Raw genomic sequence first — 25,000 nt, forward strand, 5'->3', positions numbered from 1 at the left:
GAAACTTGGGATAGAAGAATGGTTAGTGAGAGCTGTGCGAGCCATGTACAGAGATGCTGTCAGTAAGGTGAAGGTTGGAAATGAGTACAGTAATGAATTCCGGGTAGAGGTAGGGGTCCACCAAGGTTCCATCCTCAGCCCCCTCTTATTTATCATAGTCCTCCAGGCAATCACAGAGGAGTTCAAAACAGGTTGCCCCTGGGAGCTCCTCTATGCTGATGACCTTGCCCTAATTGCGGAGTCACTATCAGAACTAGAGGAGAAGTTTCAGGTGTGGAAGCAAGGTCTAGAATTGAAGGGCCTTAGAGTCAACCTAGCAAAAACCAAAATCCTAATAAGTAGGAAGGTAGATAAAACACAAACCTCTTCAGGTAGATGGCCCTGCTCAGTATGCAGTAAAGGAGTAGGTAGTAACTCTATAAGATGTACCCGGTGCAAGCTATGGACACATAAGAGGTGCAGCAATATCAAAGGCAGATTAACTACAAAGTTAGTTTTTGTATGTGGCAGATGTTCAGGTGCAATAAACACTGTAAACAAACAGGAAACAACTTCTATCTCATTCCAGGGAGAAAAACTAGAGGTAGTTGATAGCTTCCGCTATCTGGGTGACCAAGTTAGTAGTGGGGGTGGGTGCACTGAAAGTGTAACTGCTAGAATAAGAATAGCCTGGGCCAAGTTTAGAGAGCTCTTATCTCTGCTGGCGACAAAGGGACTCTCACTCAGGGTAAAAGGCAGACTGTATGACGCATGTGTACGAACAGCCATGCTACATGGCAGTGAAACATGGGCTGTGACTGCTGAGGACATGCGTAAGCTCGCAAGGAATGAAGCCAGTATGCTCCGCTGGATGTGTAATGTAAATGTGCATACCCGTCAGAGTGTAAGTATCTTGCAAGAAAAGCTGAACATAAGAAGCGTCAGTAGTGGTGTGCAAGAGAGACGATTGCGCTGGTTTGGACATGTGGTGAGAATGAATAAGGATAGCTGCGTGAAAAAGTGTCACTCCCTAACAGTTGAGGGAACCCGTGGAAGAGGTAGGCCCAGGAAGACCTGGGCTGAGGTGGTGAGGCAAGACCTTCGAACATTGGGCCTCACCGAGGCGATGACTACTGACCGAGACCTTTGGAAATGTGCTGTGCGTGAGAAGACCCGGCAAGCCAAGTGAGATCGTTGCCAGTGCCCCTGGACTGGCTCTTGTGCGGGTGGCACATAAAAGACACCATTTCGAGCGTGGCCGTTTTCGTGCGGGTGACATGTAAAAGCACCCACTACACTCTCTGAGTGGTTGGCGTTAGGAAGGACATCCAGCTGTAGAAACTCTGCCAAATTAGATTGGAGCCTGGTGTAGCCATCCGGTTGCACCAGTCCTCAGTCAAATCGTCCAACCCATGCTAGCATGGAAAGCGGACGTTAAACGATGATGATGATGATGATGATGATAGATATATACAGACACACATATATATACACACACATATATACACACACACACACATATATATACGCATACATATACACACACATGCATACACACACACACACATGAGTGTGTGTGTGTTTGTGTTTGTCCCCCACCACTGATTGACAACCGGAGTTAGTATGTTTAGATCCTTAACTTAGTGGTTCAGCAAAAGACCCCGATAGAATAAGTAACAGGCTTAAAAAAATAAACCAAGTACCGGTGTCAATTCATTCAACTAAAAATTCTTCAATGTGGTGCTCCAGCATGGCCACAGTCTACTGACTGAAACAAGTAAAATATACAAGATACAGTTCTATATTTAAGAGATGAGGAATTATTTACATTATTTACATTTGTCTGATATTTGTCCTCATCTTGTTTGTTGTTAACACAACGTTTTGGCTGATATACCCTCCAGCCTTCTTCAGGTGCCTTGGGGAAATATCGAACCTGGGTTCTCATTCCTAAGGTATTTTTTGATGTTATTATTATTATTATTATTATTATTATTATTCAGGTCACTACTTGGAATCGAACTCGGAATCTTGGGGTTAGGAGCTTGCGCTCTTAACCACGGGCATATGGCATAGTGGTTAAGAAAAAGTCCACGGGCATATGGCATAGTGGTTAAGAGCGCGGGCTACTAACCTCAAGATTCCGAGTTCGATTCCAAGTAGTGACCTGAATAATAATAATCATAATAATTATAATAATAATAATAATATGGAAAAATACCTTAGGAATGAGAACCTAGGTTCAAAATTTCCCCAAGACACCTGAAGAAAGCTGGAGGGTACATCAGCCAAAACGCTGTGTTAACAACAAACAATTTGAGGACAAATATCCATGAAATGTAAATAATGTAAATAAAATACAAGATACAGTTTCCTAAAAACACAGAAAAGATTCCACTTAAAATGTAAAGAAATCTTACTTTTTTTCGTCCCATGTAAACGATACTTGTGGCTCCACGACCTAAGATATTGCTTACATTCCAGATGTAATTTTGGGTTTCGCGTAACTGTCCGGAACTCATGTTTTTTGCCGCCGTTCTGAATTGGTCCAGTTAATTTTGATATTGTCCGATGCGCACAGTTTGAAGGTCCACTCAAATAGAAATCCGTACTTTTGTCTTTAGTGCAAAACCAGAATAATATTGTTGCATACAGGTCATACATCACTCCTGTTTCGGTAAGTTAAGATCCACTTCGCTTTATTCAGCTATCACCCTGTTTGAAATAACAAGAACAAAGAATTAAGAAGAAATTCAAAATGTACAGAAATATGCAACATCATCATCATCATCATCATTATCATCGTCATGTGTTGCTGTGTGCTTGTTTCCCAACCACATGGTTCCGGGTTCAGTCCTGCTGCATGGCATCTTGGGTAAATGTCTTTTACTATAGCCTCAGGCTGACCAAAGCCTTGGGAGTGGATTCGGTTGATAGAACCTGAAAGAAGCTTGTCGTACATGTGTGTGTGTGTGTGTGTGTGTCTTTTATGTATGTGTTTATTCCCTGCTATCACTCGATAACTTGTGTTGGTGTGTTTCCAGCCCTGTAGCATAGCAGTTCAGCAAAAGACACCGACAGAATAAGTATCTGGAATTTAAAACAAAAATGAATATTGGGGTCAATTTATTCAACTAAATGATTCTTCAAGGCCTTGCTCCAGCATGGCCACAGTCTAATGACTGAAACAAGCAAAAAAGACAAAAGAAAAAAACCATCACCATCATCATCATCACCGCCATCATCACCACCACCATCACCATTATCACTTAACATCCACCTTCCAAGCCGTCATATGAAAGAACAGTTTAAGAGGATCCAACATGCCCAAGGATGACTGCATCAAGCTCCAATGTCTTTCTTAACCTTGTTTCTACGCCTGGATACCCTTCATATCACCAACAACTTTACAGGGTGGAGTGCAAGCTTTTGCTCAGGATATTGGCACTAGTGAGGTCACCAAGCAATTCAACTGAGAGGGGTTCCAATAGATAGGGAAAGGGATTCACTCCAGATGTTGAAAGGCTAAAAACTATGATGAAGAAAGAGGCACAGATATCTTGGTTCACAGGAGATACGTGGCTACCCACACTATAAAAGGGTGCAGCAACCGTGCTGGTGCCACATATGGGGACACATAAAAAATACTCATGCTGGTGCCACATAAAGAGCACAAAGCACCTGTGTTGGCACCACAGAAAGAGCTCCCATGCTGCCTTATATATATCTCCCACATATGCGGAAAATCGGTGTGTTTGTTTGTGGCGTTGTTAGCTAACTCCTCCTACATCGTTTTATTGATTTTGATGAAACTTGACTCATGAATAGAACTCATGTCTGGAAACCTCATGACATACTTAGATTGTCGAAAAAATCGATAATACAACCCCTGGAAGGGACCTTTATACCTACTTCATATAACTATTTCTTTTTAAACACACAAGGGCAATAACCCAAAGCACCTGTCTAATATTTTTTTTAACACTCAAGGAAATAAACCCATTTCATTGTTTATGTTCGATTACTTTGAATATTGATTTTTTTTGTGTCCTATTTCTAACTTTTGCAGACAATATCACTTTATTTGACATGAGATTGTTGAAAAAAAATTGATAATAGGGCCCTTCCAATGGATCCTTCTATCTACTACATATTACTAATATTTTATTTAAACAACCCATACCACCTGCAGATTTTAGCGAAGCGATCAATATTTGATTCTCACGCTCAGCTGACCTAATTCTGCATTTCACTATTCAGTTTTGAACTGCTAAACATTATAATTGCACTTCCTTAATTTGAATTTTAAACATTAAAGACTTCATTCATACATTTCAATACATACATACTTTTTTGAATGCCCATTACTCCAATAATCCTTCATTTTAACAGTTATGCTTTCCCCTGACAGTAGATAAACTTTTTATTCCACAACATATTTGTAGTAGCTTAGCGTGGATTCGATCCTCGATTGCCAAATTTCACTGAACACTTCAACAGCGCTTTTCTCACAGTAAAACTATAGTTTTTCTGTGAATGACAGCAGTTATACATTTTCCAGATGCTTTCGCTTAGCAGAATAATGTCTTTGCCTCTCGCCAACCCCCAACAATTTTTCTCGCCAACCTCCGAAAACCTCTCTCGCCAACCCCCAACAATCTCTCCCTCCTCCAGATGACAGTTTTTTGTACATTTTCGCGACGGAAAATACATCTTTTGTGGCAGTTATAATGAAATTGCTTTCTTATATCAAAGTAATAAGGCGTTTCAATAGAACATCTTTACCCCCGGGAATTACCGGGTACACCAGCTATACAAATACATATATATGTATATGTGTGTGTGTGTATCATCATCATCATCATCATCGTTTAACGTCTGCTTTCCATGCTGGCATGGGTTGGACGATTTGACTGAAGTCTGGAGAGCCAGCGGCTGCACCAGGTTCCAATCTGAACTGGGAATATTTCTACATCTGGATTCCCTTCCTAATGCTAACAACTCCGAGAGTATAGTGGGCGACTTTATGTGCCACCAGCACGCGGGCCAATCAGGCAGTACAGGCAATGGCCACACTCGAAATGGTGTTTTTTACATGCCACCTGCACAGGAACCAGTTCAGCGGCACTGGCAATGACCTCGCTCGATGTATGTATGTATGTATGTATATGCATATATACACACACACACACACACATATATATATATATACATATATATATGCACATATATATATACACATACATATATACATACATATATATATATATACATACATATATACATACATACATATATACGTACATATATATATACATATATATATAATGTATATGTGTGTATATATATATGCATATATATATATATGTATATATATATATATGTACATATATATATATATGTGTATATAATGTGTATATATGAGATGCTGCTAACTTAGATGTCTTACACTGCATCCAGAAAAGAGGACACAACTGATTAGAGTAAAGTCACTCACAGATGCACTCCAACCTATCTCTCTGTCTAACTATAATGGCCTCTGCTCCTCTGAAATAGGTGGACTCGTGCCACCACCTCCACTCATGCAATCCTTTCCCATTCCTCTCATCCCCTTCCTCTTGTTGTGTCCCACATTAATCACTATGTCCACTCCTTCCTTCTCCCATTCTCTTCCCGCTCAGATCTTTCCAGCAAATGCTGAGGATCAAGAAGATCACTATTTGCCTTGACAGTCTGTATGGCCTGCAAAAGACCACAGGTATTGCCTCTTCCTTCACACCCAGCATGTATTTTAGAATTTAAAGGTGCTATAGATATGAACTGTATTATCTATCGGTATATAGCCGACATATAGGCGCAAGAGTGGCTGTGTGATAAGTAGCTTGCTTACCAACCACATGGTTCCGGGTTCAGTCCCACTGCATGGCACCTTGGGCAAGTGTCTTCTATAGCCTCGGGCCGACCAAAGCCATGTGAGTGGATTTGGTAGGCGGAAACTGAAAGAAGCCCGTCGTATATATGTGTTTGTGTGTCTGTGTTTGTCCCACCCACCATCGCTTGACAACCGATGTTGGTGTGTTTAGGTCCCCGTAACTCAGCGGTTCGGCAAAAGAGACCAATAGAATAAGTACTAGGCTTACAAAGAACAAGTCCTGGGGTCAATTTGCTCGACTAAAGTCGGTGCTCCAGCATGGCCGCAGTCAAATGACTGAAACAAGTAAAGATTATTAGACTTCAATTCTATCAGAAACTAGCTCGTCTTTCAAACCATCTGACTTTCCTGTGTAGATGTAGAGACTCAAAGCTAATACCACCTGGCTTGAATATAATGGCACCAGTGGATTCATAGAAAGCTAGAAGAGTAGCGGAAAGGGCAGGACATGCCCTTGTCCGTGAGAGGATCCATTACAACCGTTGGGAAAAACATCATAGAACTGTATTAATGCTACAGATGTGTCTGGACAATGAGTGAGGCTGTGTGAGAGAAACATTAGCAGAAACTTGTGTAGAGGGTGGTCAGCTGGTAGCATTCATTGTCGTGGGAGCCGTGGCTTTCAACCGTTTTTCTTTTTCCACCTATGGCGCCTTTGATTTCGATCCTATTCTAGGCATTTGATGTTTAAAAAACCCTTCTGTCTTTTTCTAATTAAATATCATCAGAAATTGTCTAAAAGAAAGATTGTTAAAATATTTTGTGCATTGTATAAATTATTGCATATAAACTTTAATCTTGGGAGCCACTGGTGTGGGTGGTCTGTGTGGTTTGTTATGGAGAAAGAAGTAATCAGCCAGTAGACCTATTATCGAAGGTTTTCCAACCGTGACCACATCGTCTTTTGAAGGGCATGTAGGACTACATTTTTTAACGTGACCTTTAAGGTGCAGCGATGCGATGATGAGAGAAAGATTTGACTGCTATTTCCTAATAGGTTTTAGTGACCACATCGACTTCGCCTGTCGATGTGGTCACCAAAGTACGACATGAACTTCGTAGGTTAAACTGTGTGTGTGTATGTGTGTGTAATAGAAAGAGAAAGAGAGATTAAGACTGTGCTGATAAAATCATGAAGATGGAAGGTTTGAGAGGAGCTCTTTTTTTTATGTTCTCTTTATATTTTTTTTTATTTCACACAATAGAAATTACGATTCTGAAGAACTTTTTTTCCCGAAACTTTCGATTTTCCATTTTTTAAACATTTATGTTTCGTTACTTTCGTAGCTTTTTTGTTCCCCATAAGATACGGGACTTCGGGGATCAGCTATTCCCAAAATCATCGTTACTTATGTATCTTTATCAAATACGTTCACCTTAAATTAATCAAACATTTCCATAAATCCCTATTCAAAGGTGTCCTGTTTATTGCTCCCCAACCCTGACATTAAAATGGCGTATTTTAAATAAATGAATGAATGACTTACAATATTGTTATGAATTCCAGCAGAAATAAAAACTGTTTATAATCTGAGACACAGTTACAGTAAGGGAAAGGCCCAGAGGGAAATTAACATAATGAATCCTAAAACTCAGTCTTCAGCAAAACAATATTATCAGTCAATAATAAATCCCATTTCATTCTATGTCTATATTCTTTTTCTGTTTTTTACTCCAGCATTTTTCATTTTCATTTTTCGCCTTAATATAAAGATAACGAAACCGTTTTACAATCGCCACGAAAAGAACCAGTTTCTAATGGAGCACCTTAAATCAATGTCGGTATTCTTCTTTCTCACATAAATACACAACAATGACGGTGGATATTGCAGCTGTCTGCTTCTAATTTTCATTTATTTTTATGTATTCACATGCATTTGTTTTTCTCCATATTTATTTCACGCCCAGGAAATTTTGAAAAAGTGTTTTTTGAACATACAGATATATCTAGAATTCCATTTTCGTGGGTTTGTTTGTAAATATTTATGTATTTGTATCAGAGATCGGGAATGTGTGTTATTTTAAGTACAAACTGTAGTGTTTAAATACATTGGGAGGAAACATTAAATCATTTTAGATTGTTACTCATTTCTAAGGAAAGTATATTTTAAAATAATTATTAGAAATATCGTTTGTAGCTCTGAATGGAAATACACAAAAGAGACGTACAAATAAATTGAATGATAATCTCTGAGAGAAGGAAAGTGGGTTTCTAATGCTTTGTGTTAGTGATCAATGAATGGTAGAGACTAACAAATTAGCAGAGGGAAGGGAGTCGCCCGAGCTGTTTGAAATAGCAGCTAAATCTCTCTCAAAAGAATATAATACGTTAGATAAAGGTGTCTTTCACATCCCTAGGTCGGGATGGTCGTGGCTGGGATACTTTTGAACGTAGGTCTCGAGGCTAAACAACAACACATGCGTGTCACTGAGAGTCCCTATACGGTCTACTTGCTAGAAATAGCAGCCAAATCGGCCTTTTGTAAAATACCCGAGCAAAATAATGAAAGTAAGATGTATTCTATAGGCAATTAGTTAATATATTGCTGTTGTTTGATTTTCACAAAAATTATCAATTGAAATATAAACTTATATCGATGTATTTCGCCTGACCAAGAACCACCAAGAGAAGACTAAACATGAACGACATTCTCAATATTTTAAGACATAATTAGTGCAGAAGCATTTCGAAATTTTTCTGAAATGTTCTTTGCAAATTTCCTACAATTTATCAAAGAATGTTTCCTCAATGCTTCTAATACAAATGATAACCATGAACGTTAATATATTTCCTTACAGAAAGTGAAAAAAGAGAAAATAAAACGGGTTATTTATACTCAGTTCCTTCCATTGATATTTACATTTACTTTCGATATTTTGCTCGGGTGATCTGCAAAAGACCTGTCGAATAGTGAATGTAGTCTCCTGCATATACAGGATGGTCACAATTGGAATATCTATGATCATCATACGTCTGTTTCTATCAACGTTGACTGGGGGGTTAAATAAAATTTTAAAAAACTGACGCAAAGCGAAATTATTGTAGCATACGCATGAATGAATGGAGAAGCTACTTGTGTCTAACCATTGCGTTTTCTCTTTGAAAAGACATGCAATATAAAGTCATAGGGTTTCATAGGCACAATTAGACAAAGATGAAACATTCTAAATACACAAGAAATTAATATTTGGTGAGTCCATGGAGAGAAGTGAGTCAACAGGAAGACCATACCTGGATCCATGGCGATTGCGAATGTGACGAAATGTAACTTCACTGAATGAGAGATCGGGACTTTAAATAAGAAAGAGAAAGTATTGTTGATTTTTGGTTTCGTTTGCTTCGCATGTTACGTGTGTGTGTGGGGGGGTGCGTGTTCGTGTGGGTGTGTATTCTTATACACAAGTGTTATTGACAGTAACTTCGAAGTTTCAGCTAGCTAAGCCATCGTCGGCGCCGACGATGGCTTAGCTAGCTGAAACTTCGAAGTCACTATCAACAACATTCTTGTACACGAATAATATATTTGTACCCCACAAAAATCTAGAGTAACCCATCAGAATAAAATAAAATTGTTTTTACTATAATTGAACATAAACACACACACATACATAAATAAATACGGTAATCCCTCGACTAACGCGGTTGTTACGTTCCAAAAATCCCCGCGATAGGTGAAAATCCGCGAAGTAAAAACAGTACTGTTTTTTTTTTTTTTTACTATTTATAATTTGTGTATATTTATTTTATTATAAATGCAAAACAACACCACCAAGGAGGAATTGGCGTAAGCTTAAACCGCAATATAGCGTTATATTTTCGTTTTGGGATTTGGTTTGCAAGATTCTTTATGTGAATTCGTGCGTTGAAGTATGTTTTATTGTGTCTATGGAGTCTTTCTGTTTTAGTGCCTTATTAATTTACACATTCACCGATTCGATTTCCACTCATTTACTTATTTATTTTTTCTAAAATTTTCGTTTCTTCTTGCAACCTCTTCAATACTATTGAAGTGATTGCAAGAAGCAAAATAAATCAGTAAATGAGTGGAAATCGAACCTGTGAGTGTGTTAATTAATAAAGCATTAAAACAGAATAACTCCCTCCAGACACAATAACACACACACACACACACACACATACATAGATCTATACATATGGGCTGGCCAGATTGGAGCAATATCGAGAATAACCAGCCGAAATTGCAAGGATAATCTGGATCTCGACTGAAGAGAGAAAACTCCGAATGACCTGTCCGTGTTTTCTTTGTATCGTCTATCTGGATGTTTTGTCCCTTTCTTGTATCACCTAACTGTCTGGATATTATGTTAAACTGTCGTATGTCCAAATTTGGCTAAATGTGTTTTCTTTTTTTCAATATATATATTTTGCTTGCAATAGCCAGTTCGGATATGTTCTTTTGGTCAAACTATCATATCGCCAGTTGCTTCAGATGCTAAGATATCAAAAATTTTGTTGAAGTGTACTTCAATAGTTTTGCTATGGAATGGTGAAAATATTTTTTCGTTTTCTGAAAAATCAATGTTTTGGACTTGCAACACTTTTGCATAATAGCAATGATATATATATCATCATCATCATCATTGTTTAACGTCCGCCTTCCATGCTAGCATGGGTTGGACGATTTGACTGAGGACTAGCGAACCAGGCTCCAATCTGCTAAATTAGATTGGAGCCTGGTGTTGCCATCCGGTTTCATCAGACCTCAGTCAAATCGTCCAACCCATGCTAGCATGGAAAGCGGACGTTAAACGATGATATATATATATATATATATATAGTATACATATACATTTATATATATATATCTATAGGCATGGCTGTGTGGTACAAAGCTTGCTTCCCAATTACATGGTTCCAGCTTGAGTCCCACTGTATGGCACCTTGAGTAAGTGTCTTCCACTATAGCCTTGGCCGACCATGAGTGGATTTGGTAGACGGAAAATGAAAGAAACCTGTTGTATACATGTATATATATGTTTGTGCCCCACCATCTATTGACAACTGATGTTGCTGTGCTTACATCCACGTAACTTAACAGTTCAGCAAAAAGAGATTGATAGAATAAGCACTAGGCTTACAAAAAGTAAGTCCTGGGGTCGATTTGCTCGACTAAAGGCAGTGCTCCAGCATGGCCACAGCCATATGACTGAAACAAGTAAAAGAATAGAAGAATACACACACACACACACAATTCAAGAACAAGAGATCTCAACGAAGTACCTACAGCATAAAAGGGGTCCAGTCGATTAGATCGACCCCAGTACGCAACTGGTACTTAATTTATCGACCCCGAAAGGATGAAAGGCAAAGTCGACCTTGGCGGAGTTTGAACTCAGAACGTAAATACAGACAAAATACCGCTAAGCATTTCGCTTGGCATGCTAACGTTTCTGGCAGTTCGCCGCCTTAAAAGGCAAAAAATTTGACAAAGACCAAGACTGAAGACATCAACCACATTCTTACCAACTGTGGAAGAATGTCTTCCGGATATTATCTTCCCATGAGACATAATGCAGTGGCCAGAATGGTCTGGAACAGGATTAAAAAAAGAAAAAAATACCTACAAACGAAGTTGACCATTTTGTGATGGATGGGTCGAAAGGATATTGATGGAACTTGAAAAAAGTTAAAACACAACTGGCCAGATATCATTGTGTGGGCCCACGAGGAAAAAATATGTTCTGTTGGGGAGATCAGCTGCCCTCTGGATATGAATGGGGTTAGAAAAATACCAGAGAAAGTGGACATCTATGGACCATTGAAAAGAAGTTTGCAAACCCAGGACCCAAGATACACTTTCAGCTTCACAGCCATTACTACTGGAGCAACAGGATACATACCGACCGGTCTGGAGCAAAGTCTGGCTGAACTTGGCATATTGGAGAGAGAGAATGCAAATCCTTAATTCACATGCTACAAAGGATCACGATATTTGGGTCTATAAAAAGTCTGGAAGACCTTCTTAACCCTTTCATTACCAACCTGGCTGAAACCGGGTCTGGCTCTGTAGTACAAATGTCTTGTTTTCATAAGTTTTGAATTAAAATCTTCCACCAAACCTTAGTCACAATTTATGTTCCTAACACTAGCTGAACGATAACTGACTGATATTTGTCCTCATCTTGTTTGTTGTTAACACAACGTTTCACCTGATATACCCTCCAGCCTTTATCAGGTGTCTTGGGGAAATGTCAAACCTGGGTTCCCATTCCTAAGGTAGTTTTTGATGTTATTGTTATTATCATTATCATTATTATTATTATTATTACTATTATTATTATTATTATTATTATTATTCAGGTCAATGTCTGGAATCGAACTTGGAATCTTGGGGTTAGTAGCCCATGCTCTTAACCACTATGCCATATGTAAATAACGTACATAATTCCTCATCTCTTAAATATAGAACGGTAAATCTTTGTTATATTTAAAGTAATTGAAAGAAATACAGTAACAAAAGGATTAAGATTTAAAGGATGATGGTAAAAACAAGATGTTTTACTTCACAACCTTGCTCCCAAGTAGGTGGCCAGTCAAAATTTATTCATCATTATCATTGTCAACATCGTTTAATGTCTCTTTTCCATGCTGGCATGGGTTGGATGGTTTGACATGGAACTGGTCAGCTGAAGAGTTTTTACTTAGCTTGATGTGTCTCCTCAAGCACAGCAAACCATCAAGATTCTCAGCCCGTTATCATCCCCTCTCTTACAATGTCTCAAGATCCATTCTCACCACATCGTCCCATGTCTCCTTGGGTCTACCCTTCCACATGTTGCCTCCACAATTAGAGATCGGCACCTCTTGATGTGACTGTCTTCATTCATACACATTACATGACCATACCAGTGCAGTCTTCTCTCTTGCACACTACATCTAATGCCTCGTATATCCAGTTTTTCTCTCAAATCACTTGCACTGACATTACCCATCCAGTGGAACATGCTGGCTTCATTTCTTTCAAGTCTTCCCATGTCCTCAGTAGTCACAGCCCATGTCTCACTCCCATGTAACATAGAGAAAAAGAAACTCTTCCCCTACCCCTCTCCCTCCACCCTTACCAATCCCACATACCCTCCCTCCCACCCCTCCTACTTTTGTCCCATCCACCCCTTCTCCACTACAGTCTGTTGTTATCATTCCTCCAGATCTTCCCCTCTCTGAGGTGGAGTGCTCCCTCCACAGTAGGGGTCTGTGCTTCATCCCCCTCACTCCATCCAGCAATGAATTTCGGACTTGTGCCGATATCCACAGCTTTGTGCGCCACGTTAAGTTATGTGCGCTTTTCTGCGACACTCCATCTGCATCTAAATGAGGAGGACTGCTTCACCAACCTGGGCCTCCGACCATCCCAGTGGACACCAGCTCCTGGCCAGTTCCAAGCAGTTGATCTTTTTGCAGGCACCTGCCAGCACGCTGTACACCATTTTGCCTTTTCCAGGCGTCCCCAACATCTGAACATCTCCCCAGCTGAACTCTCAGCCCTTTGATGTCTCCGACGCTGCATGGACATCATCATAAAACCGGCTAACAAGGGTGGAGTCGTGGTAGTGTGGCGTGTGGACCTCTACAAGGCGAAAGCTCTCCGACAACTTCATGACACCTCCCTCTACTGCCCTCCAATCCCATGCCCGGCTACCAACAGACTGTGTCCTCCACTATCCATGACCTCATCTCCTCCACCTGTCTCCCCCCACCGCCTCTAACCTCATTGTCCACACCCCTTGCACCCCCACAGTTTACTTCCTCCCCAAAATCCACAAACCTAACAACCCTGGCTGCCCCATGGAAACTGGAAGAAGCCCACCGCATATATATATAGAGAGTAGCTGTGTGGTAAGTAGCTTGCTTACCAACCGCATGGTTCCAGGTTCAGTCCCACTGCGTAGCACCTTGGGCAAGTATTTTCTACTATAGCCTCGGGCCGACCAAAGCCTTGTAAGTGGATTTGGTAGACGGAAACTGAAAGAAGCCTGTCGTATATATGTATGTGTGTGTATATGTTTGTGTGTCTGTGTTTGTCCTCCTATGCTGGTGTGTTTATGTCCCCGTAACTTAGCGGTTCGGCAAAAGAAACCGATAGAATAAGTACTAGGCTTCCAAAGAATAAGTCCTGGGGTCGATTTGCTTGACTAAAGGCGGTGCTCCAGCATTGCTGCTTCAGTTCTCCAGAAAAGAGACTCAGACACATTAATATCCATCCCTAAACATCAGAAAGATTAGCAGTGCCAAAAAAACGAAAAAAAATTAAAAATCTAGGTCAAATGAAAGAGGATCAGGGGAAAATGGCACGATATGAAATCAGTGAAACTCTACTAAATAAGGAAATAAAAAAAAGAAACTCAACATAAAATATTTTCTGTAGCTTCTTCACGATCTGCTGGAGTGTATTCTTGTGTTAAAGAGAAGAAATTATTGAAATTAGTTATTACTCATTTTACTCCATTTTAGACATCGTTTTCTGAAGCTTGAAAATTATCAATTAGACATAAATGTGGGGGAAAATTAACTTGGAATCCAACAGAGAAAAAGATATTGATTGTTAAACACCAAAAATTATCCAGATATTTTATTAGTAATCTCAATTACAATCGGGTGAAAGCTGAGGAAAAATGTCTTGAAAAAAAAAGAGGAGCTGATTATATTTCGGACTCCCTCAACTTCAACAACAACAATGCTGACCAATTTTTACTCCTAAATATAATGTAACAATGCAAAATGATGACGCAATGCATACAATGTAATAATTTCAAACAGGTAAGGAGAAAATAACGAGAAATCAGAAAGTATTCTTTTTATTCCTGTTACTAACCCCGCCTCTACAATAATCGTATTATGTCGTCACAAGCTTGCTTTAGAAAATACTATTGCTTTTATTCGTTATGTTTTGTTAAAGGTGATGACACAATAAAAACGACTATATTGAGAACATAACATCCGGTTAAAGCAATTGTGTTAGTAAGGAGAGCAATTTTAAAGATATTTTCAAGCAGTAACTTATAATGTAGGTGACATCTTCAAAATAGTTTGCAGGTGTAGAATGTTGAGCTTATAGACATTATATTTGAGAGGTGTAAGACATGTGAATCCGCCTGGTGGTCCCAGCTGACAAAATGGAAAAAGCGTTGCCCCGGAAGATGGCTAGGGAGGTGCGCTTGAACAGCCACCTCGACTCACTTGTTAGTAACCATCACCGATTGCAGAAAATATTGGCACTCTCAACTCCACCCACCCACGCATGCATAAAACCGATGCATGTGACGAATTGTTTATCCCTCACTTTCGCCCTGGTCAATATACTTGGGATCAAAACTATCCCAACAAGGACCAGTGCGTCCTTTTTGTTATCATTGTTTTTTCTTTATTAGTAGCGCAAAGTGATTTAAATCCCACATCAACAAACGTGCCCGTGACACTTTTAATATTAGCAAGAGGTGCAGCCCACATTGACCAATCACTGAACCTTTACTCATTCATTGCCGAACATTCCTTTCCAATTCTTTACCCACCAGACTTTGGGAGGTCATAACTTTCAGAAAAATGAATATTTTTTAATGAAATTTTCTATGCATATAGTATTTACTATGTAGAATCCGAATATAGAACAAGTATTTCTCGAATTGCGAAAGTTAAAATCGCTCGTATTCAGAAGAGACAAAACATCGAGGCGGAGTAAAGAAGGTAAGTCTCTTTAAATTATATTTACTAATTATTGTTGTTATAATTGACTGGGTTTTGCTTTGATTGCTTCTGACTGATATCGTTTTCTTTTTACTTATTTAAATTGCAAATAGTTTTGTTATCTTCTTGGATCGCCAATAATTCTGTAAATCTATTGTAGAGAGTTTATAGATATTATTAATTTGTCATAATAATTAAACACTAACGTGACAAAATGAATAAAAAATTCAATGTTTTTGGGAAAATCCTAATCTTTTCGCAACCGAAAATATGTTTTATTCTTTTCATAAATATGAATTTCGCATTCTTATTAAAGTCTTTCTTGCTGTAGTTTTTCGTATTTTGATTGTCAGACTTTGATATATTAATTGAAAACTTTTTCCCCAAAGGTATTTTTTTTTTTATGTAATGCCAGTTGTTTCGAATATTTTGAAGGGTTTAGAGTTAGGGTTAGGGTTTGGCTTTGCGTTAGGGAATTCCGTCCCTAAACACTAACCCTAACCCTAACACCGTAGTGAAGATCGTGCGGGTGTTACGGAAAAGGGAGATCTTTGGTAAAGATCACTGAAGACACTTTTTACGGAAATTTTTTTTTTGCTGTCAGTACCCACCACCACCACTACCACAAAACAAAAAAAACATTAGCAAGAGGTGTGGCCCATATTAACCAATCACCGAACATCCCTTTCCATTGTTTTTTTATTTCAGACTTAATTCATTTAGGATTACGCAATCCAATATACTTTTTACCCCCTTAAAGTATTACTTAAGGGGGAGGTTTCTTTTATTTGTTTCAGTCATTTGACTGCGGCCATGCTGGAGCACCGCATTTAGTCGAGCAAATCGATCCCAGAACTTATTCTTTGTAAGCCTAGTAGTACTTATTCTATCGGTCTCTTTTGCCGAACCGCTAAGTTACGGGGACGTAAACACACCAACACCGACACACAAACTGATATATATATATATATATATACACGACAGGCTTCTTTCAGTTTCCGTCTACCAAATCCTCTCACAAGGCTTTAGTCTGCCCGAAGCTATAGTAGAAGACACTTGCCCAAGGTGCCACGCAGTGGGACTGAACCCGGAACTATGTGGTTGGTAAGCAAGTTACTTACCATACACCCACTCATGCACCTATATATATATATATATATATATATATATATATATATATATATATATATATATATATATATATATATATATATATATATATATATGTAGTGAAACTACCTATCGTCACTAGATACAAAACTACTATCGCCATTACATACAATCTTCTCATTTAAATATAAATAAATGCGAGCGTAGTAGAGAACCCATTCCTTGTCATCACGTGACTGATTATTATTCGAATCGGCAACTTCTTCGAACCGTTCCCGCCAGAACGCAAACTGACCAATCACAGCCCCTAATAAGGTCACGTGATAGAGTAAAATTCTATCACCGTCTTGGAGCTCTCTTAACGCTATAAATAGATCAACTCATACCCAACAAATTTGTCTCGGTCCAGTTTCTCTTTGAGAACTGTTCCGTGTACCACACGACAGCAGCAGCAGCCAGCGACCACTTCAGCAGCTTCGTCCAGCCACGATGACCACCGCCGTCGCCACATCAGCAACATGTTTCCACGACTACTACCAAGCAGCCTCTACACCACCAGCGTCAACACGACTTACTATGTACACCACACCAAACTACCGCGGCACCTCTCTCTTCGATTCTGTTAGGTGACTCAGCTTCACCACGATAAATAAACAGACAAGAGTTCTTAAACAGACAAGAAATTCTCAGCCAGCGACGAACATCTGTATAACAAGAATCACGGCCAGGCATTGATGCCACGACATCACAACTAGTGATCAGCTCTGCCACACTCAGCCTTTCCTCACTTTCACATACAGAACTTTTCCTATAGTGTACTAACGAACTGGTATAATTGCTCACGTGTTATTGACTCTCTTTCTATCTGCTGTAATAACTCACATACACATACATGTATCACTCACATACACACTTTTCTTTGTATGACGGCCTGTCTTTGATTATGTTATTATATGTCGCATTCACACTCTCACACAGACATACATCTTTAACGCTACAATAAATATCTCTGTTATTCATCTAATACGGTTGTGGTCTTTCATTTACTGGTCATCTATGTTATCGTCGCATAACATGTCAAGTATATCATCATCTGATATATAATTTTGTGTTCGACCGTGCGACGCGTTCAAATAAAAGGAGCCCTCTGTTTCTTCCATTCGTCACCATTTCTCCTTTTTGAGTTCGCACGGTCGTCCCTTACATATATACATATATATACATACATACACACACACACATACATATATATATATATATATATATATACACACACACACACACACACATACATACATATATTTGTAGAAAGTTGAAAAAGAACACACGAGTTGATATATATGGAAAAAAAGTCAAGGTAGAAAATGCTAAAATAATTTTATAAAAAACATTTTAATACCGGTTTCAGTCATTGAAACATTTTCAAATGTAAGTATGGAAAACAATTAAATTTTGGAAAAATTAAAAGAAAAGTTTTTTAAAAAGAATTATTTGTATAGAATTCAAATACAAGGAGCATTTTCCTTGTTTCTGACTGTCTCTGTCGCTCTTGTTTACTCTTGTGGGTTCGAGGTCGTTGTGAATTCTTGGCAGAGAAGAAGAAGAAGAAGAAGAAGAAGAAGAAGAAGAAGAAGAAGAAGAAGAAGGAGGAGGAGGTGGAGGAGAATGCGGGAGTGCCATGATAGTAGTAGGATGTTAAATGGTCAAGTGCCCTGAAAGTGGCTTGTTGTGGATGGTAGCAGTGATTGGATTCTTGAGACATCTCTTTTGAATGTATTGTTTATAAAATTCGCGTAGGTGTTATTCTAAACAGCAATAGTGGTAAAATTAGGTGGCGGAGAGGAAGAAAACGAAGAAAGAGAAAGAGAAGGAACAATAAGAGAAGAATGTAGGTGGTATGATAGTAGTAGGATGTTAAATGGTCAGGTGACCTAAAAGTGACTCGTTATGGATTAGAGCAGTGATTGGGACTGTTTTTTAATGAACTCTTGGGAATCTCTTGAGTGTATCATTTTTAATATTTGTGTGAGTGTTTGTGTTATTCTAAGGGCATGATGGATATGTCATTTGTTGTAGATGCATTCAAAAGGGGTCTGTATTTTGTAACAAGGAGAGTCTCTTTACTAATTCGTTGGCTCCAGGTTGTATCGTTCCTGAATTGGTAGAGGGGAAAAATTCTGAAGCTTGGATTTTTGTTATTGGCGCAAATGTCAGTGTGCTGGCTGAATGCTACTTTTTCTGTTTTGGGGAATTTTGATCTGGGATCTGTACAGAACCATTCTTTTAAACAGACTGTTTTTTGTTTGGCCTATGTATTGCTCTTGACACCCAGAGCAGGTTAGTGCGTATATCAGATTCTCCGAAGCACATGTGAAGTTGCTTTTTACTGTGAAATGTTGTCCCTGTTTGAAGGAGAACGCTGATCCCTCAATTAAATTGACGCATATCTCACAGTTGGGTTATCTCTTGCTTTTTATGATGGTGTTTGGAGGATTAAGTTCATTCTGTGGTCCTTTTTTAGCAGGGGAATGTTTTGTAGGATGGTGTCGAAGGCTTCATTTCTTGAGAGGGTTGTGTGTGGAGATGTATGGTAGAGCTTTTGATTGTAAGACCTTCTTTAATTTGGGATGTCTGAGTTTGTGGATGTTGAGTTGAAGGGCACGTTGAAAGCATATGTCAATTAGTGAAGGTGGGTACTTGACCATCTAACATCCTACTACTATCATGGCACTCCAGCATTCTTCTTCTTCTCCTCCTCTTTCTTCTTTTCCTTCTCCCCTGCCAAGAATTCACAATGACCTCGAACCCACAAGAGTAAACAAGAGAGACAGAGACAGGCAGAAACAAGGAAAATGCCCCTTGTATTCGAATACTATGCAAATATCCCTTTAAAAACACATTCCTTTTAATTTTTCCCAAATCTAATTGTTTTCCACCCTTACAGCTGGAAAAGCCTCAATGGCTGAAACCGGTACTGAAAATGTTTTTTATGATAAAATTATTTTAGCACTATCTACCATGACTTTTTTTTTCCACACACACGCACGCACTTCTTTTTAAATTGCATCATATTTTGTTATTTAGGGCAGCAATTTTGTTATTTAGGGCAGCATTTTTGTCAGGCCTGCTTAGTCGGTAGTGGGATTGGAATTCGGAACTTGAATTGCTGAAATATATGTGGCACAGCAATTCGGTAAGCCTTAATTAAATTGGATTGGAAAGAAATAAGTTCCCCTGCGATGGGGCAAAGTGTTAATGCAAAGTTCCCTCAGTATTACACACCTGATTTATTTTCCCTCAACCCTACTCCCTGGACGTGTTTATGTCACTAATTATAAACTGCGGTAAATTTTTATATTAACAACCACATGATTTTCACTAAGAAAAAAATAAAAACCTCAGATTTTTTGCGTGGAATCAAGTACTTTAACCCCCTAATATGCTGCAAATCCCTTATTTTGGTTTGGAAAAAGAGGTTGGGGACGAGGATGTACTATTCAACAAATTTTTTTTCTCTTCAGACGAAGAAAACTATTTTGGCTCAGAAAATTGATACTTTTTAACGATTTTTTTTGTTACAAATACGTATCAGACGCTGTAGATAAATATGACATCAAAATTTGATGTGGAAAAAAAAAGTGGGGGAGATGCTATTTTCACAGACACCGACTTTGTTTCCTCATATATTTTGATGTAGATAACAACTATGTTTTTGCATGTACGTTTGTATACACTTATGGACTTAGCTAAAACGAAAGATCGCCAGGGTGAAGGTAAAGAATATGCACACCTGATGTTTAGAGTTAGGGTCACTCTGAAAACGGGTGCTGTGCGTATTCTTTACCTCCGCCTCAAAAGATGTATTTATGTATATATGTACATGAAAGATAATGGGTGTACGTGTGTTTTGTGTGTGTGTGTGACTGACTACAAATACATAGAGTTGAACACGGCGCACGAAACCTAAATAAATAAGAAATTTTTTACAGAAATTAACGAACAATCATATGGTCCCATATACTCCCAAAATTCTTAGTGAGAATTTCAGGAGTGGCTGTGTGGTAAGTAGCTTGCTTACCAACCACATGCTCCTGGGTTCAGTCCCACTGCGTGGCACCTTGGGCAAGTGTCTTCTACTATAGCCTCGGGCCGACCAAAGTCTTGTGAGTGGATTTGGTAGATGGAAACTGGAAGAAGCCCTTCATATATGTATATATATATATATATATATGTGTGTGTGTGTGTGTGTGTATTTGTTCCCCCCCCCCCCCAGCATCGCTTGACAACCAATGCTGGTGTATTTGCGTCCCTGTAACTTAGCGGTTCGGCAAAAGCAACTGATAGAATAAGTACTAGGCTTACAAAGAATAAGCTCTGGGGTCGATATGCTCGACTATAAAGGTGGTGCTCCAGCATGGCCGCAGTCAAATGACTGAAACAACTAAAAGAGTAAAGAGAGAGAGTAGTGATCAGCCATAGTTTTTTTTTCCCGCCTTCCAAGAAATATGTACTTAATTGTGTGTGTGTGTGTGTGTTTAAATATATCTTCTCGCATATAATCCTTTCTACTGTTGGCACAAGGCCTAAAATTTTGGAGGAGGGGCCAGTCGATTACATCGATCCTAGTACGCAACTTGTACTTAACTCTCGGCACAAGGCCCGAAATTTTTGGGGAGGGGCCGGTCGACCCAGTACGCAAGTGGTACTTAATTTGGTAATCTTCCAGTTTCGAGAGGTTAAAAAAGTAAATAAAATACAAGGGAAATAACTGAACGTCTTACCAGTATTATCCGTACTACTTTGTTTATAAATAAATCATGTAATTTGATTGACGTTAACTGTTTATATATAAATCACACACGCGATTGAATATCATAGTTTCTAATGAGAAATCGAAAATGCCTCGTGGAAGACCGGCTGCACAACATCTTGTTGCTGAAAACGAAATCCTCACTCGTGAATTAATATTAGAGGAAAAATGGAAAATCTGTGATTTAAGCAGTAGCTCAAGATACAGAATGTTGGAATGGTGTGCGCGTCGTAGACTTATTAGAAATAAGTTTACCGTTCCGTCGGGTACTTCTGCAAACCATTTCGTTTCCGTTTTGTAAAAAGAAAAAAAACAAATATTTTAAACCTTTATAAAAAAAAAAAATTCCGTCGCATGCTGTTTTAGAGAAGAAGTAGTACGGATAATACTGGTAAGTCGTTCAGTTATTTCCCTTGAATATTTTTATTCATTTCTTTTACCTCTCGAAACTGGAAGATTACCCTTAATTTATAGGATGGAAGGTAAAGTCGACCTCTGCGGAATTTGACTCAGAAACATAAAGACAGGCAAAATATCGCTAAGCATTTCGCCCGGCGTTGCTAACGAGTCAGCCAGCTTCCCGCCGCCGCTCTGCCTTTTCTGAATAAATAAAACGCAATTAGTATTTTTGGGTCACGACGGAGTGGGAGTGAGTGACAGCGAGAGAACCGCCAGCGAAATGTCGTCAAAAGGCTTGTTCTGCTGTAAGTAGAAATTAAAACAGCAAATTTTTTATCGTAAATTGTATTTAGTTTATCAGATTTTCTCTCTTACACGCATATAAATAGATATATGAAATTAAATATTCAACTGTTTTGTTTTCAGGATATTATAAACACATAACATATTTTCAACCGGCACTTTGGGACCGTCTCTGAGTCTTCAAGTGCTTCAGTTTTGTGTATTTACGCGATTGCTGAAATTAGCATTGGTTTCTCTCATTGTTTTGATATACCATTTTCTATTCTTAATTAAACTGTCGGCAGAAATGCCGACAGACGTTTGTTAGTAGTGTATGTGTATATATATATATATATATATATAACAGTATATCATAATACTCCGATCTGAAGCGACCATTTTTGAATATAAACAAATGATGAGCTAACCTTAGGCTGAATCGAACCCACAAATTGATGCTTACACGGCTTTTTGCAAATCCGATTGGCCAAATGCTCATCAATTTCAGTCCAACTCTAACCTCCGAAAACGGGTGGTGTGCGTATTCTTTACCTTCGCCAAATGTGGTTAATATATATGCACTTAAATTGTCTAATACGACATGTAATATTTTTTTATAAACAAACCCAAAAGGTTTTGAAAATTACGGAGAGAAAGCTACTTTGTAAGACTCATAGTAGTATAATATATCATAATGATATTTATTCTCCATGTAAAGCGTCGATTTGTAGGTTCGATTCAGCTTGAGGTTAGCTCATCAATTTTCGGTCATTTGTTTATATTTAAAAATTGTCGCTTCAAATCGGAGAATAAACAGTATTCTGATATATTATTATACAGTTATATATATATATATGAATATATATATATATATATATATATATATATATATATATATATATATATATATATATATATATATGAATATATATATATATATATATATATGAATATATATATATGAATATATATATATATATATATATATGAATATATATATATGAATATATATATATATATATATATGAATGTATATATATATATATATATGAATATATATATATATATATATATGAATGTATATATATATATATATATATGAATATATATATATATATATATGAATATATATATATATATATATGAATATATATATATATATATATGAATATATATATATATATATATATGAATATATATATATATATATATGAATATATATATATATATATATATGAATATATATATATATATATATATATATATATATGAATATATATATATATATATATATGAATATATATATATGAATATATATATATATATATATATGAATATATATATATATATATATATATATATATATATATGAATATATATATATATATATATATATATGAATATATATATATATATATATATATATGAATATATATATATATATATGAATATATATATATATATATGAATATATATATATATATATATGAATATATATATATATATATATATATATATATATATATATGAATATATATATATATATATATATATATATATGAATATATATATATATATATATCATCATCATCGTTTAACGTCCGCTTTCCATGCTAGCATGGGTTGGACGATTTGACTGAGGACTGGTGAAACCGGATGGCAACACCAGGCTCCAGTCTGATTTGGCAGAGTTTCTACAGCTGGATGCCCTTCCTAACGCCAACCACTCAGAGAGTGTAGTGGGTGCTTTTACGTGTCACCCGCACGAAAACGGCCACGCTCGAAATGGTGTCTTTTATGTGCCACCCGCACAAGCCAGTCCAGGGGCACTGGCAACGATCTCGCTCGAAAATCCTACAGGAGCCAGTCAGGCGGTACTGGCAACGGCCACGCTCAAAATGGTGCATCTCATGTGCCACCCGCACAAGAACCAGTCCAGGGGCACTGGCAACGATCTTACTTGGCTTGCCGGGTCTTCTCACGCACAGCCCATTTCCAAAGGTCTCGGTCCGTAGTCATCGCCTCGGTGAGGCCCAATGTACGAAGGTCTTGCCTCACCACCTCAGCCCAGGTCTTCCTGGGCCTACCTCTTCCACGGGTTCCCTCAACTGTTAGGGTGTGGCACTTTTTCACGCAGCTATCCTCCTCCATTCTCACCACATGTCCATACCAGCGCAATCGTCTCTCTTGCACGCCACAACTGATGCTTCTAATGTTCAGCTTTTCTCTCAAGATACTTACACTCTGACGGGTATTCACATTGACATTACACATCCAACGGAGCATACTGGCTTCATTCCTTGCGAGCTTACGTATGTCCTCAGCAGTTACAGCCCATGTTTCACTGCCATGTAGCATGGTTGTTCGTACGCATGCGTCATACAGTCTGCCTTTTACTCTGAGTGAGAGTCCCTTTGTCGCCAGCAGGGGTAAGAGCTCTCTAAACTTTGCCCAGGCTATTCTTATTCTAGCAGCTACACTTTCAGCGCACCCACCCCCACTACTAACTTGGTCGCCCAGATAGCGGAAGCTATCGACTACCTCTAGTTTTTCACCCTGGAATGAGATAGAAGTTGTTTCCTGTTTGTTTGCAGTCTTTATTGCACCTGAACATCTGCCACAAACAAAAACTAACTTGCTAGTTAACCTGCCTTTGATGTTGCTGCACCTCTTATGTGTCCATAGCTTGCACCGGGTACATCTTATAGAGTTACTACCTACTCCTTTTCTACATACTGAGCAGGGCCATCTACCTGAAGGGGTTTGTGTTTTATCTACCTTCCTA

General features: G+C 38.2%; 1 protein-coding gene and 2 long non-coding RNA genes across 8 annotated transcripts in view; 2 read left to right on the forward strand and 1 right to left on the reverse strand.

Annotated features, from left to right (window-relative positions):
• The window catches only part of LOC106867230 (serine/threonine-protein kinase TBK1), a 94,562-nt gene that overhangs the window by 49,475 nt on the left and 20,087 nt on the right, over positions 1–25,000 (reverse strand). For 4 of the 6 annotated variants that reach the window (XM_089348263.1, XM_089348269.1, XM_089348249.1 and 1 more), the window contains exon 2: positions 2,400–2,694. In XM_089348263.1, the coding sequence (XP_089204389.1) occupies positions 2,400–2,501 (102 nt within the window). In that variant the 5' untranslated portion in view covers positions 2,502–2,694. Of the gene's footprint in view, positions 1–2,399; positions 2,695–9,143; positions 9,185–25,000 lie in introns of those variants that run through there. The other 2 variants (XM_089348265.1, XM_089348256.1) reach the window with 1 other exon arrangement.
• Positions 15,482–25,000, forward strand: part of LOC149137444 (uncharacterized) — a 43,487-nt gene continuing 33,968 nt past the window's right edge. Inside the window, exon 1 of the long non-coding RNA XR_016240868.1 lies at positions 15,482–15,614. This is a non-coding gene — a long non-coding RNA (uncharacterized LOC149137444). The remainder of the gene's footprint in view (positions 15,615–25,000) is intronic.
• Positions 22,077–25,000, forward strand: part of LOC149137445 (uncharacterized) — a 5,848-nt gene continuing 2,924 nt past the window's right edge. The window contains exon 1 of the long non-coding RNA XR_016240867.1: positions 22,077–22,238. This is a non-coding gene — a long non-coding RNA (uncharacterized LOC149137445). The remainder of the gene's footprint in view (positions 22,239–25,000) is intronic.

The sequence above is a fragment of the Octopus bimaculoides genome, chromosome 1 (genome assembly GCF_046866305.1).
Source record: "Octopus bimaculoides isolate indiv1 chromosome 1, ASM4686630v1, whole genome shotgun sequence".
Lineage (NCBI taxonomy): Eukaryota > Metazoa > Mollusca > Cephalopoda > Octopoda > Octopodidae > Octopus > Octopus bimaculoides.